The sequence below is a fragment of the Nannospalax galili genome, unplaced genomic scaffold (genome assembly GCF_000622305.1).
Source record: "Nannospalax galili isolate Female #2095 unplaced genomic scaffold, S.galili_v1.0 scaffold637, whole genome shotgun sequence".
Taxonomy (NCBI): Eukaryota; Metazoa; Chordata; class Mammalia; order Rodentia; family Spalacidae; genus Nannospalax; species Nannospalax galili.
Window position 1 is genome coordinate 432,033 of NW_008340411.1, and position 14,913 is coordinate 446,945.

At 39.6% G+C, this 14,913-nt stretch overlaps 2 protein-coding genes across 3 annotated transcripts in view; one reads left to right on the forward strand and one right to left on the reverse strand.

Moving 5' to 3' along the window:
• Kiaa2012 (KIAA2012 ortholog) overlaps positions 1-3,141 on the forward strand; it is a 112,660-nt gene extending 109,519 nt beyond the window's left edge. Inside the window, exons 20-21 of the mRNA XM_029564657.1 lie at positions 459-678; positions 2,681-3,141. Coding sequence (XP_029420517.1) covers positions 459-678; positions 2,681-2,819 — 359 coding nt within the window. The 3' untranslated portion in view covers positions 2,820-3,141. The remainder of the gene's footprint in view (positions 1-458; positions 679-2,680) is intronic.
• Positions 3,142-6,202: 3,061 nt separating this feature from the next.
• The window catches only part of Sumo1 (small ubiquitin like modifier 1), a 37,736-nt gene continuing 29,025 nt past the window's right edge, over positions 6,203-14,913 (reverse strand). Inside the window, exons 4-5 of one of the 2 annotated variants that reach the window (XM_008835449.2) lie at positions 11,613-11,684; positions 6,203-7,034 (exon numbers count right to left, since the gene is read on the reverse strand). In XM_008835449.2, coding sequence (XP_008833671.1) covers positions 6,966-7,034; positions 11,613-11,684 — 141 coding nt within the window. In that variant the 3' untranslated portion in view covers positions 6,203-6,965. The remainder of the gene's footprint in view (positions 7,035-11,612; positions 11,685-14,913) is intronic. The other variant, XM_029564651.1, reaches the window with a different exon arrangement.

A 14,913-nucleotide genomic window follows, 5' to 3' on the forward strand; every position in this document is an offset into this window, starting at 1 on the left:
CTTTCAGCATCACTTGGGAGCCATGTAAACTGGAGACTCAGCTCTACTTGCTTCCTTCTCTGGCAAGTAGAGACAGTCACAAATATCTGGGTAGCTTCAGGGCAGGCCTTCAGGTGTTGATCAGGGAATCTCTCCAGCACACTTTTCAGGAAGAGGTAAAAAGTTCAGCAGATGATAACTGTGGCCAATCTTTGGCTCTGGCTCTTTCAAGCACTCAGACCTCCAATGCTGATTCCAACACTTCTCCCCAGCACAGCTGCATACTACCCCATGGCTCTGAAAAAAAAAAAAAAACCTCCATAGGACATTTTAAAGTCCTTTGACAGAGGACTCAGGGTTAGTAAATTAACCCCTGACCCAGGTAATCCCCAGAGAGGATCTAGCAGATTTGAGGCAGACCAGAGTATCAATTTCTCTAGTCATACCCCCTGCCCAGTCCACCTCTTTGTATTCCACAGCGGCAGAGAGGCAAAGGCAGGAGGAACTGGAAATGCAGCTGGCAGAGGAAGAGAAACGCCTAATGGAAATGGCTGAAGAAGAACGACTAGTGTACCAGCAGCAGAAACAGAAAGCAAAAGAGACAGCTCGGCTAGAAGCTGAGGAGAGAAGGCAAAAGGAAGAGGAAGCAGCAAGGCTAGCTCTGGAGGAAGCCATGAAGCTAGTCCAGGAGCAAACCAGGTACTGGGCTATTTGGGAAAGTTGCTGTGGGGCTTGTTCAGAGGTTTGCTTGCCTGGTGCCAATTGCTAACCATGAACTGCCTGTGGACAGTTTCCTACCCCCTATATCATGGCTTGGAAGATTTAAAACACAAAGAGTCGTTCTTTTGCTACAAATATCGTATGATTTCTTCACGGCTTATAGGACTTGTTCTGAAGCTGGAAGGGAATCTAGAGATCATTTATTTCAATCCCCTGGTTTACAGACAAAAGCGGAGTCCTGGGGCTAGAGTGTAGTTGGGTGGTAAAATGCATTCAGCCCCAGGTTCAACCCCCACATGAGAGAGAACACACACACACCGAAGAGGGGAAAGATTTTGATCAGAACCAATATGTGAGTTAAGGCCAATATTGGAACCCATTATGCAAGTACTAGGCTCTAGGAATTCAGGAATAGACAAGTTCTCTAACATTTACATCCTAGGAGTGACAAAACACTGAGAAAAAAAATTTTTAATCTAGCTGCAAATGCTATAAAGATGTGACAGGACTGCAGGGAACTTAATTTTTTATGTGTTTTGCCTTGTGTAAGTGCACCTGTGTGGTACAATGCCTGTGGGGAGCAAAAGAAGGCATCTGCTCCCCTGGAACCGGAATTACGAAGTTGCTAGTCATCCTGTGGGTGTTGGGAACCAAACCCAGGTCCTCTGCAAGAGCAGACAGTACTCTTAGCCACGGAGCCACCTCTCCAGCTTCAAGGAGGTCATTAAAGATTAGCTGGCTAGAATAAGAGATATCATGTGCAGTGAGATTAGAATAAGGAGTTAGTTCACATATAGAAGCAAAATATTCCAGCAACTAACAATAAAGGAACATCTGAAGAAAGAAATGAGACCAACATGTTAGAAGAATAAAAGGTCAGCACTGCTGGGATGAAGTGTACAAGGTGAAGTCAGAGACAGGCCAAGGTCAGATCTAGTGAATGTCATATTAGAAGAAACCACAAGTCACCTGTGGCCAGGAGCATTTTCCCTCTTTATTCTCCAGTAATAGCAGGTCACCATATCTTTCTGGCAGAATTTCTTCAGTAGTGTGGTTTCTTTAAAGCAGACCCTCTGTAATTACTACATCATGAATTTCCCTTTCTTAATCAAAGTAGTAGTCATCCTTTACAATCATAAAAACTGGAGTGAGCTGGGTGTGGTAGAAGCCTGTAATCCCAGCACGTGAGGCAGAGGCAGTAGGATCTCTAGTTGGAGGCCTCAAAACAAACCTTGAAGGATAGAGAAGCACAACCCAGAGAGCCTTTAGATTCCAACATTAAATGTAAACATTTCTCCCCCTGAACTGTCATTTTTCCACAAATTAAGTTGAATCTATATTTCTCTTCAGAGGTCCAGAAAGAGAAGGCAGCCAGAACAACTCTCGAGACTTCTCACTAACCTTGAGTTGTTCCTCCCCTGGACTTTCTTCAGCTGTTAGGTGAAGAACAAAATAGATCATTAATAAAGTCCTCATTCAGCTTCAAAAGGATTCCATGTAACATAGAAGCAGTTTTGAGACCAAAAGCAAAGCTACTGGAGCCCCCAACTTTCCAAGAAAACTGATAGTCACTGGAGAGGTACTAGAGCAATTAAAGCTAATTCAGGTAGATGCTAGATGGGAGCAGAAAATCAAGCAACTAAAGGAGCAATGGGTGTCTCATTCAACAACTGCTTTTACTTCATCTACATCTATGTGACATCAGCCCAGGTATTTTAACTGTTCTGGCCTGTTTCCTCACCTCTAAAGCAAGGGAATCCCTTCCAGCAATCCAAATTTAAGAATTAGGAACTATGCATTCCCTTTTATTTTTCTAGTAAGAATCTCATGATGCCCCCAGTCCTCCTGTGTAAAGGCACTAAATGAATAGTATATTCCGCTAAAACCCACATCAGCAGCCCCAATCCAAAATTCTACCAATTTAGACCAATTGCTAGAGTGTTTAATCATTTTTGGTACTGGGGTGGGGTTGTCTCCTTAGGCAAAAAGCTGCTTTGGAGAAACACCTTCATTTTCATCAAGAACTCCTTAAAGAAGCCAGTGGTCTGCAGTGGACACAGAACATTTCCAGACCATGGGTTTACTCATATTTCCAGTTTCTACAAATACCCAGGCCATAAGGCTAGAAGAAAAAACCCAAAAGTAAGTCGAGAGGTGGTGACAGAAAACACTTCTATAATAACATTCTACCCTAAGTCCAACTAGGGGCTCCATTCTACCTGATCCACCTCAACCCTAAAACTTTCTACACTCTGGAACCTCTATTCCCAGAATTCTAGCACACTCCACACTCTGACCAATTAAACTCTTCACCTACTTCAATCCTTTTATGGACCACATAAATTGAGGTGCCTTGGTGCCTAAAACAGCCCACAATTCTCTAATTCCAGTTGAGACCCTAACACAGTCTTAAGATACTCAATGTATTTCAGTCAATGTGTTCCAAAGAGCTGCCAATAAATGGAAATTGTCGTGAAATACTTCTGCATTGGCTAAAAGAAGGTAATCATTCCTTAATCATACAAAGAAATCCCTTTATAAGGCAAAACTACAACTATTTCATCCTAGGAATCTAAAATTAAATCTCTTCTTAGAAAACATGTTTATAATTACTTGACAAATACTTAAGCAAAATGAGCTATTTTGTAAGGTAATTCTCATATCCTCAAAGTGCAGATTCTACAGCAGCAATGTTGAGTAAGGTGGAGAGCCACCTTTGAGCACACGTAGCTGCTGGAGCTAAAATGTTCTTCAGTCACACAAACCAAGACCTCAATGGCCACAGGTAGTTTGGGCAATTCTATCAGAAAAGAAAGAATACAGAACTAAAAGAAAGAATACAGAACTATCACCACAGAAATTCCATCATTATTTTTGAACCATGAGAACTGACAAATCTTAAGATCTTATTACCAATTGAACCTTGAAGAACTCATTAACATTAAAAAACACTCATCCTATCAGAAGAATCTCAGATCATTTTTCTTTCAATATCTAACAAAAGCATTCCTTTTTACAAAGTATCAGAATGTCAGAGAGATGAAAAGAGCTGTAGAAACAAAATGTATAAGAGGTGGTTAAATCAAGCAATGTCTTGGTTCACAGACTTTCTGCTCTATACTGTCTGTACTACTTTTATTGCTATGACAAAACACCCCAAAAATGCAACTTATTTTGGCTCAGTTTGAGAACATGGTCCAGTAGAATGTGAAGCAGCTGGTCACCCTGCATCAACAGCCAAGGAGAGGAATAAGAAATCTGTACTTACCTCATTTTTTCCTTTTTACACAGTCCTGGACCCCAGCCCTGGAAAGGCTCTGCCCACGTCCAGGATAAGTCTTCCCAACTCAAACCAGAAATTCTGGAAACACCCTCATAGACCCACACCCACTGGTGTTTTCCATGGTGACTCTAAATCCAGGCAAGTTGACAATGAAGATTTAACCATCATGCTGTCCACAAGTAAAAAAGGGTATTTACAGGTAATTCCAGTATCTTACTAATGCTCAGGAGTCCTAGTTAGCTTTCTGTGTCTGTAATAAACATTATGACCAAAAGCAACTTAGGGAGGAAAGGGTTTATTTGGCCTACAAGTTCATCCATCAGGCAGGGACTTTGGGAACCTGTTACAGGCAGGAACTGGAGCAGAATCCAGAGGAAGGCTGATTACTAGCTTGTTCCACTGCTTTTCTTATATAGCTCTGACCTACCTGCCCTCCTATATCAACTAGTAAGAGAAAATGCCTCATAGACATGGCCACAGGTCAGCATGGAGCAAATTCCTTAATTGAGGTTCCCTCTTACCATGTTTCTCTAGTTTTGTGTCAAGTTGACAGAAACCAAGCAGGAAAAGAAGGTATTTGTTTTCTATAGGAATTACACCTCTCCAACCCAGAAACTTAGCTAAATTTGTATTCTACACTGCTGCTATTAACTCATTTCACATGAAACAAAATGGTCAAAACACTATAAAAGATCAGTGAATTTAAATGTCACTCAAATTTTTGTTTGCTGATCCTACTTGCACATTCATTCAATACAATCTAACCAGATAAGAGCATTTTAAATAATTCAACCACGATCAGAATAATACACTTACTTAAGGAATGCATTCTTGTAGAGGTATTTCCATTGCTCACTTCATTTTCTCTTTTACAAATTTAAGTGTTGCAGTCAAGCACCAAAAAAGTGGCTACCAAATACTATTTGAAGTCTTTTCCAAATATGATGCTCTATATTATATTATTGCTGAAAAGTGCCTACTTTAACAGTACTACTGCATCAGATAAGCATATTTTAGGTCAATCATGGTAGAGTACAATTAACTTGGAAAAAAAAAACCCTAAAAACTACTTCTCCAACACTAAATGCTCAGAGCCTTCATGAGAGAACAAGGGGCTGGAAAGATGGCTCAACGGTTATAAGCACTGGGTGCTCTTGCACAGGACCCAGTTTGGTTCCCAGCACCCATATGACAACTAACAACTGTCTGTAACTCCAGTTACAGGGGATAAGATGTCCTTTTCTGACATCCCAAGTACTGGGATTATAGGTTTGTGCCAGCACACCTGACTGCAAATGTTAAGTTTATAAAATCAAGGCAATCTGCTTTTTGAGTAAGTTAGTTGAGAAGGGTATGTAAGTTTGTAAGCTGCAATAGTTTGTAAAATGCACTTGAGATAGGGTTTATTTGCTCTTCTCAAGTAGTCAGATGGAAATGTATTTGATCTAACATGAAACTGGATTATGTATATTACAGAGATATATACTGAATTTAGTGATTCATCAAAATTCAAAGGAAAAGCCCTCTAAAAGGAATAAACTAATTTGGTATTTTACACAAATTTGAAATATTAAAGGAATAAAAGGAAACCATAAACAAAATATACCAAACCTTAACTAAGAAGAGAACATTCTGTAAATTACTATTTTCTTAAGGTATTGGAGTTCAAACCAAGCTGGTACTAGGGATTAAGCCCAGGGCCTTTGGGCTTGCTAAGCAAGCTGTCAGTGAGCTATGTCTCCAGATTCATTATCAAAGTAAATCAATTAAGAATGTTTTGGTATAGCAGAGCATAGTGGCACATAACCTTTAATCCCAGCACTTGGGAGACAGAGGCAAGAGAATATCTGCGAGTTTGAGGCTAGTTTGGGCTGCATAGAAAGTTCCAGGCCAGCCAGGGCTACATAGTTAAACCCTGTCTGGAAAAAAAATTAAAATTTTGGTATGTCCATTTATTCAATGTGACCTAGTAGTTATGATACATATACCATCCAGGAATATCACAACCTAAAATAAGACAATAAGAGTTTTTAAATGTGCTGTGACTTTAATGAAATGCTTGATTTAGAAGGCACTCCAGTAACTTTCACTGCTACAAGATCATTATGGTCATCACTGTACAGTACTGAAGAAATACTTATACTATGCCCAAGGAAACTTTATCTGAAGCATTTTTGGTTTTCTTCCTAATACAACTAAAATAAAAGGAGCTTTAGTACGGTTTTTACAAATATTGTTTATTTTAATGAAGCTGTTACAGACAATGTCCATTGAAAACCCATGTCCCAGGCCAAAAAGTACAAATAAAATCAAAAGGAGCAGTGGTCTGCTACATACATTTCTGCATGAGTAACTATTAACTGCTAATGAAAATTAGATCTTTTCTGGGATCTTCTGACAAGATTTTTTTTTTTTTAATCTTAAAATGCTTTATCTTCAATGAAGCCATTTTGGAGTTAGTCTTTACTCGCCGTTATCTGTCATCTTGACTCCAAATCTGATCGTCTCTTGGTCCAGACTCTCAGATTTTTAAAAGTAGCTTCAAGATGAGGAAAGATCATTTTTCCACAGTTCAGTTCTCTGAAAAGCTTCCATCTCCCACTGAAAATCACAGTCCAGGAGTAAAGCAGTCACCTGCTGGAACTTCAGGGCCAACTGGAAGGTCATTATGAAAATTTGCTCTGGTCGATCTTTTTAATCACCACAAACCTGAAAATGCACAGTCCTGAAAAAGATGGCCTCTCTGTGCACACATGAAATTTTCAAAAAAGAGGGCAATATGAAGGGAGCTGAGGTCTGATCACCGGAAATCAGCACAATAAAAACAACCAATAATGAATATTGAACACTAGAATTCAAATTACCAGATGTTTAAAGAGATGGAGTGCCAGTATTCAATTTTCATTTTGAACACATTACAAAAGAACCATTTTTTTAAAAATAAAAAAGGATTGAGGGAAAAGAAAAGAAATAAAAAGAGTATCTAAACCGTTGAATGACCCCCTGTTTGTTCCTGATAAACTTCAATCACATCTTCTTCCTCCATGCCCAGCTGTAAGAGAAAAATACGTTAATACTAGATTATAAGAGCACTATTTTTTATATTGGCAGCCAAATATATGGCCACTGTTTTAAAATGCAAGAAGATACAAATGTAATTTATAACTAATTATAGTCCTCTAAGACTAAAAATCCTGTTCTGGTGGCTGGAGAGTTGGCTCAGCGGTTAAGAGCACTGGCTGCTCTTGCAGTGGACCTGGGTTCAGTTACCAGCACCCACATGGGCATCTCACTTCTCATCTGTACCTCCAGTTCTAGGGGATTCAACACTCTCTGGTTGCCACAGGCACCAGGCACACACATAGTGCACATACGTACATGCAGGCAAAACACTCATATTCATAAGAGTAAATCTTAAAAAAGAAATTCCTGCCGAGTGTAGTGATACAATGCCTTTAATCACAGCACTCAAAAGGCAGACAGAGGCAGTGGCAGGCAGATCTCTGTGAGATGGAGACCAGCCTGATCTACATAGTGAGTTCCAGGCCAGCCAGGGTTACAGAGAGACCCTGTCCTTAAAAAAATTAAAAATAAGGGGGCTAGAGAGATGGCTCAGCAGTTAAGAGCACTGGCTGCTCTTACAGAAGACCTGGGTTCAGTTCCAGGGGATCTCTTCTGACCTCCGCATGCACTGCACAACACAGGTGCACTTACATATATGCAGGTAACACATTCATACACATTAAATAGTATTTTTAAAAATAAAAATTCCTATTCTGTAATCCTACCATTTGGGAGGTGAAGGTAACTGGATCAAGAGTTCAAGGCTATCTTCTGCCATGTATCAAGCTTGAGGCCAGCCTGGACTACATGAGACCATCTCCAAAAAAAAAAAAAAAAACCACTGGAAAAGAAGACTGAAATAAGAATGCTTCCTTCACTTACTGAATGTGAGAGGGCTGAATGTGGTGGCACCAGCCTGTAATCCCAGGAATCTCAGCACCTGGGAGTCTAAGGCAGGATTATTTCGAGTTTGAAGACCACCAGTCTTACCTACCTAGGCCTTGTCTCAAAAAACAAAGGCAGTGGGGCTGGAGAGATGGCTCAGTTCAGAGCACAGGCTGCTCTTCTAGGGGACCTGGGTTCAGTTCCCAGCGCCCTATAGCAGCTAACAACCATCCATAACTCCACTTCCAGGGGATCCGATACCCTCTTCTGACCTCCGTGGGCACTGCACCACACAGGTGCACTTAAAAGCAATACACTCAAGCAATACACTCATACACGCACACAAATTTTAAAAAAAAAAAAAACCAATGGTAGTGATGGCATCTGCCTTTAATTCCAACACTCAGGAGGCAGAAGCAGGTAGATCTCTCTGACTCTGAAGCCAACCTGGGCTACGTACTGAGATCCTGCCTCAAAGCATTGGGGGCGGAGGGGGACGACAAACAAAAACTACCACTTGTCTAATATGTACGAGGCCAGGGAATTGACCCAGTACAGAATGGGAAGAAAAGAGACATGCAATATTCCTTTTACTCTTCTGAGTTAATTTCACTTCCCAGTTTATTCATTCTATAATACTGAAATGTTTTACAGAGGAAGCTTTAAATTCAATGAAAATATTTAACTGTTTAAATACAGTCTGATGGCATATTTCTCAAATATTTTTAGGCATAACCAACAGAGTCTCAACTATTTTATTAAAAACTTGATTTAATTTAAAAATACATACTTTGGGGGCTTGAGAGATGGCTCAGCGGTTAAGAGCACTGACTGCTCTTGCAGAGGAGCCGGGTTCGATTCCCGGCACCCACATGGCGGCTATGAACCATCCTTAACTCCAGTTCCAGGGGAATCCGAAGCCCTCTTCTGACCTCCATTGGCATTGCACAACACGGGTGCACTCACATACATGCAGGCAATACATTCATACACATAAAATAAAATAAAAAAATAAATACAATAAAATACATACTTTTTGGAAAAACGTTACCTAACTAAGGATTATATTCCTAAGTAGTTTGTTTTGTCATCTACAATTCCCTCTGACATATAACTAGTATTCTGATATGATCTTCTAACACAGAAGATCTTTTTGTCTACTGTTATTTAATACCTCCAGTTTTGTAAAATATGAGAGGAGGAGAAGAGAGATTAAAATATTAAGCAGTTAAATTATATTATACACGGCCTACTCCCAAATGGTCTGGGGACAGGTAAGGGGAAAAGTACATACAGGTATACAGCTACACACAAAAGAAGATTAAACAAAGACAGCAAAAATTAAAAATAGGTAAATCTAGGTCAAGAATGTATGTTCATTTTTATACCATAAACTGTAAGCCAAAAAATATTTCAAAATAGAATTTTTTAAAATACGGAGACGTCAACACAGGGACCAAGTTAAAGAGACTTCCAATAGTCATTACCTAAAGGATAGTCACACATTTTTCAAAGCATCAATGGCTAATTAAGGGAAAATGGTAACTATATTGGAAAATATGATAGTTATCACTATAAGAAAGTGAGTAAAGTTAGCATTATCCAGTACATAGGAAAAACAGACATCATGTTCTGAGTGTCTTGTACTCAGAAGTAAAACCTTCACTCTATAATATTCCTAATAAAATTGCTTTCCTAAGAATTCAGTAAAGCAAAATAGCAAGCCAGGTAAGTTACAATAAACCTATAATGGCACAGATAGTTCTAAATGCCACAGAAGATGTTTATATTTGTCAAATCAACACTAATGGTTAACAGGAAGGAATGATGAGTTCAAAGCAAGATTCTCACTTTGTAATTCTGACTATAGAAACACTGTAAAGAAACTCAAGTTGAAGAACTGTCTAAAAGAAAATTGTTGTATACTCTTTAAAAGAAATGTAGGGGCTGGAGAGATGGCTCAGCAGTTAAGAACACTGGCTGTTCTTGCAGAAGACCCAGGTTCGAATCCCAGCACCCACATGGCAGCTAACAACTGTCCATAACTCCAGTCCCAGGGGATCTAACAGCCTCTTCTGACCTCCTCAGGCATTGCATGACATGGGTGCACTCACCCACATGCAGGCAATACACGAATAAAATAAATTTTTTTTTAAAATGAGTAAAATTTAAAAGAAATGTCACGGGGGCTGGAGAGATGGCTCAACGGTTAAGAACACTGGCTGTTCTTGCAGAAGACCTGGGTTCGAATCCCAGCACCCACATGGCAGTTAACAACTGTCCCTAACTCCAGTTCCAGGGGATCCAACAGCTTCTTCTGTCCTCTGTGGGCATTGCACAACAGGGGTACACTTACCTACATGCAGGTAATACAGGCATAGACATAAAAATAATTTAAAAAAAAAATGTCACAGTGGATAAAAACAAAAGACTGAGGAAGTGCTTCAGATTCTCCAAAATCCAGCTATTTAAGCGACCATTACCATGATAGAACAAGAAATCTCCAAACTTGAGAAGTGTCTATCTTCAAAAAAGGTGCTGTATGTGCCTTGTGACAATTTCAATATTCAACCCCAGCTTCTATTCTCCTTTTTATTGGCACTTTTGAAAAATATATGAGAGAAATTCAACTTAAAAGATTATTTTCAAGGCTGGAGAAATGGTTCAGCAGTTAAGAGCACTGGCTGCTCTTGCAGAAGACCCAGGTTTGGTTCCTAGCAATCACACAGTGGCTAACAACCATCCATAATTCCAGTTCTAGGAATCTGACATCCTCTTCTGGCATCTGGGTGTGGGCACGGCACGCATATACATAAAAATAAAAGCATATACATTTTTCTAAAAGCAGATTATTTTCCCAACTGGGCGTGGTAGTATACACCTTTCCCAGCACTCTGGAGGCAGCAGCAGGCTGATGTCTGTGAGACTGAGCCCAGCCTGGTCTATATAGCGAGTTTCAACTAGGACTACAGGGAGACCTTGTCTCAAAAAGACAAAAAAAAAAAAAAAATTATCATTTTCCCTCTCTGATAAATCAGCAAATATTCAAGAAAAGTACAGTTTAATATCAATGAACCAAATTGCTAAGAAGAAAAATTTTAATAAATTTATTTATTATTATTAATGTGTAAGAGAGGTGGGAGGGTAGTAGGGGAGGGTACACATGCCATGGCTCATGTGTGGAGGTCAGAGGACAACTTTGTGAAGTTGGTTCTCTCTTTCCACAATGTGGATTCTGGGGATGAACTCAGGTTGTCAGACTTGGAGGCAAGAGCCTTTACTGAGCCATCTCACTGAGCCATCTCATCTGCCCAAAGAGAAAAACTTGTTAAACTTTTTTCCCCCAGTCAGTACAATGGCTCAGCTGACAAATTTAACCCCCATGACCTACATGATAGAGAACTGATTCCCACATGTTGTCCTGACTTCTACATGTGCACCACGGCACTCATGTTATGTACACATGCGTGCACACACGCGCACACACACACACACACACACACACACACACACACAATAAATTTTTATAAACTTTTTTTTCCTTTTATTTGGTGCTATGGCCCAAACTCTGGGTCATATGCATACTAAGCACATGCTCTGCCACTGAGCTATAATTCCAATCCTTTTTCATCTGAACTTTTTTCAATTTTGAAGTTTTGATTCAGAAAGAAATTCTACTTACTTCTTTTGGAGTATGATTATCAGCAATTCTCTGACCTTCAAAGAGAAACCTGAGTGAATTCATTGGAACTCCCTAAAAAGGAAAAAAAAAAGTTCTGCGTAAAATTCTTAGAAGGTACACGAACTTTGATGCATAAAAAAGAACCATGAAAGACTTAAAAGCCACACAGAACATAAAATTAGAAAGTCAACTCTATCATCTTTACCATATAATAAGTACCGTACTTTAAGTGGGCAATCCTCTACCAAGTATTATATGTAACTGATTATATATAAAATATATATTTATAATTATACGTAATTATAAATGCTCTTTGTAAAGACCCAGGGAGGTATTGTCACCTCATCTTCATTCTACATATAACTAGGAAACGTAAAGCCTAGAGATGAAAGAGGCTAAGAATTTTAGCCCAACAAACTATTGATGAGCATATCCTCTTGACCACTACTGCATTCACATTCCCCTAAGTCTGAGCTAGCATAAAAGAAAATCATAAATTAAATAAGCATACTTACTAGCTTCCAACTATTTAAGTAAAACTGGTTTTAAACTTTAAGTCCTAAGAATGTGGTAAAACAAAATGCCAGATGTGGTACAACAAATCTATAATGGCACAGGTAGTTCTAAATGCAATAAAAGATGTTTATATTTTTCTCATTATTTCTCAAAAGTGATAGTTAAAGCAAAAAGATAATTTATTTAAAGGAAAATAATTTCACTAGGAAGTATAAATCAGGAATTGTTTATTTAGGCTATGAGGCACACACCTTTACTCCTAGCACTCAGGAGACAGAGGTAGGCAGATTTCTAGGAGTTCAAGGACAGCTTGTTCTACATAATGAGTTCTAGAGCCAGGTCTACATAGTGACATCCTGCCTCAAAGCGGAACAAAAACAAAAAGAATCACCTATTTAATCCAAAACTACTGTGAAAATTTAGTTCAATAATTATTTAAACACTTTACCAGGAGTATTTAAACACTGTCCAAGAAAAAATACAGAGAAATTAAAACTACCAGAATGTAGTTTGGCAAGGAATGGAAGGCAAGGCAGAAGAAGGATCAGGAATTCTGAGTCCAGGCTGGGGAGAGCCAGTCTCTGACTTCCATGGGCACTGCACGACACAGATGCACTCACACAAATGTAAGCAATACGTTCATACACATACAGTATTTTTTAAACATACTTATGGCTAGAGAGATGGCTCAGTGATTAAGAACATGAATTGCTCTTGCAGAGCAAGAACAAGTTTAATTCCCAGCACCCACATGGCGGCTAACAACCATAACTCCAGTTCCAGGAGATCCAATGCCCTCTTCTGACCTCTGCAGGCACTGCACAAGTATTTACATACATGCAGTCAATACACTCATATGCATTAAAAAGTAATAATAAAGGCTAGCTGGGCGTGATAGCACACGCCTTTAGTCTCAGCACTTGGGAGGCAGAGGAAGGCGAATCTCTGTGAGTTCAAGACCAGCCTGGTCTACATAATGAGTTTCAGGTCAACTGGGGCTACAGGGAGACCCTGTCTCAAAAAAGGACCAAAACAAAAATTAGACAAGAAGTTTAAACTACTTTTCATTATGCAAGTATGTGAAAGGCAAGCATGAAAGTATGCATCTATGCCAGGCGTGGTGGCACATGCCTTTAATCCCAGCACTTGGGAGGCAGAGGTAGGTGGATCTCTGAGTTTGAGGCTAGCCTGGTTTACATAGTGAGTTCCAGGCCAACTGGGACTATAGGGAAACCCTGTCTCAAAAAGACCAAAAAAAAAAGTATGTACCTATTATCCCAGTACTTAGGAGTAGAAGTAGGAGGCTCAAGAATTTAAAGTTATCTGTAGCTACCTAGGGAGTTCAAGGCCAGCCTGGGCTATATGAGAGAAACAGAGAAACCGTCTCAACTCCCATCCACTACAAAATGTAAGACCATAACAACTTATCCTTCTTTCCATGTATAGGTTAAATAATAAATTGGCTGGAAAAGACAGAATATTCTTTGAGCTACAGTATTTATTTATTCATTTTGGTGCTGTATGCTGTGTGTGTGTTTACACATGGTCCCATAAACCTGTGGAAACAGAGGGCAACATCAGCATGTCTTCTTCAATGGCTGTTCACCTTATTTTCTGAGACAGGGTCTTTTCACTGAACCCAGAGCTTGCCATTTTTACAAGGCTGTCTTACCAGAGAATTCCAAGTATCAGCTTGCCTCTACCCAACCTGCACTGGAGTTAGTGACACTTGAGGACACACACACAACTAATTAGTTACTATCAATTATAGACTGAGCTGGAGAGATGTCTCAGTGATTAAGAACATTCACTGGCTGCTCTTGCAGAGGACCCTGGTTTAGATCTCAGCACCCACATGGTGGCTAGCAAGTCTTTAATTCCAGTTCCAGGGGATCACATGCCCTCCTCTGACCTCTGTGGGCATTGCATGCACATGGTTCACTTAGATACATGTGGGCAAAACACTCATACACATAAAACAAAAATAAAAACACAGATTTTGTGATTGTCTCTGAAGAGAAGTCCATAGCCGTATGTTTGTCTGTCTCTGTCTCTGTCTCTGTGTCTGTCTGTCTGTCTCTCTCTCTCTCTCTCTCTCGTGTGTGTGTGTGTGTGTGTGTGTGTGTGTGTGTTGTGTTGCTGAATGCCTCTTCTCTTACCCCTGGTAAAAATGTCTTTTTGAAAAAATTATTTCTGGGTTAGAGAGATGGGCGAGCAGTTAAGAGCACTGACTTGACTGCTCTTGCAGAGAACCCCAGTTCGATTCCCAGCACCTACATGGTAGCTAACAACTGTCTGTAACTCCAGTTCCAGGTCCTCTTCTGACTTCCATGGGCACTGCACGACACAGATGCACTCACACAAGTGTAAGCAATACGTTCATACACATACAGTATTTTTTAAACATACTTATGTATATGATTGTTTTGTGTACATGTAAGTGTACCATATGTCATACAGAGCCCAAGGAAGACAGAAGACATCAGATCTCCTGAAATTGTAGCCACTACATAGCCATATAGGTGCTGGGAACCAAACCCAGGTTCTTTGTAAGAACGGCCAGTACTCTTAACCTGATCCTCCTGCCTACCCCTAGCTTCCACTGTTGGGATTACATGTATATCCTACCACGCCTAAGCTTAAATTATTTATTAAACATACATATATATTTTATATTTATGTATTTGAGATAGGATCTCACTATAAAACCCCTAGCTAGCCTAGAATACCTCTATGTAGCTGAAAATGACCTTGAACTTTTCTTCTTCAAATTTATATATATGTT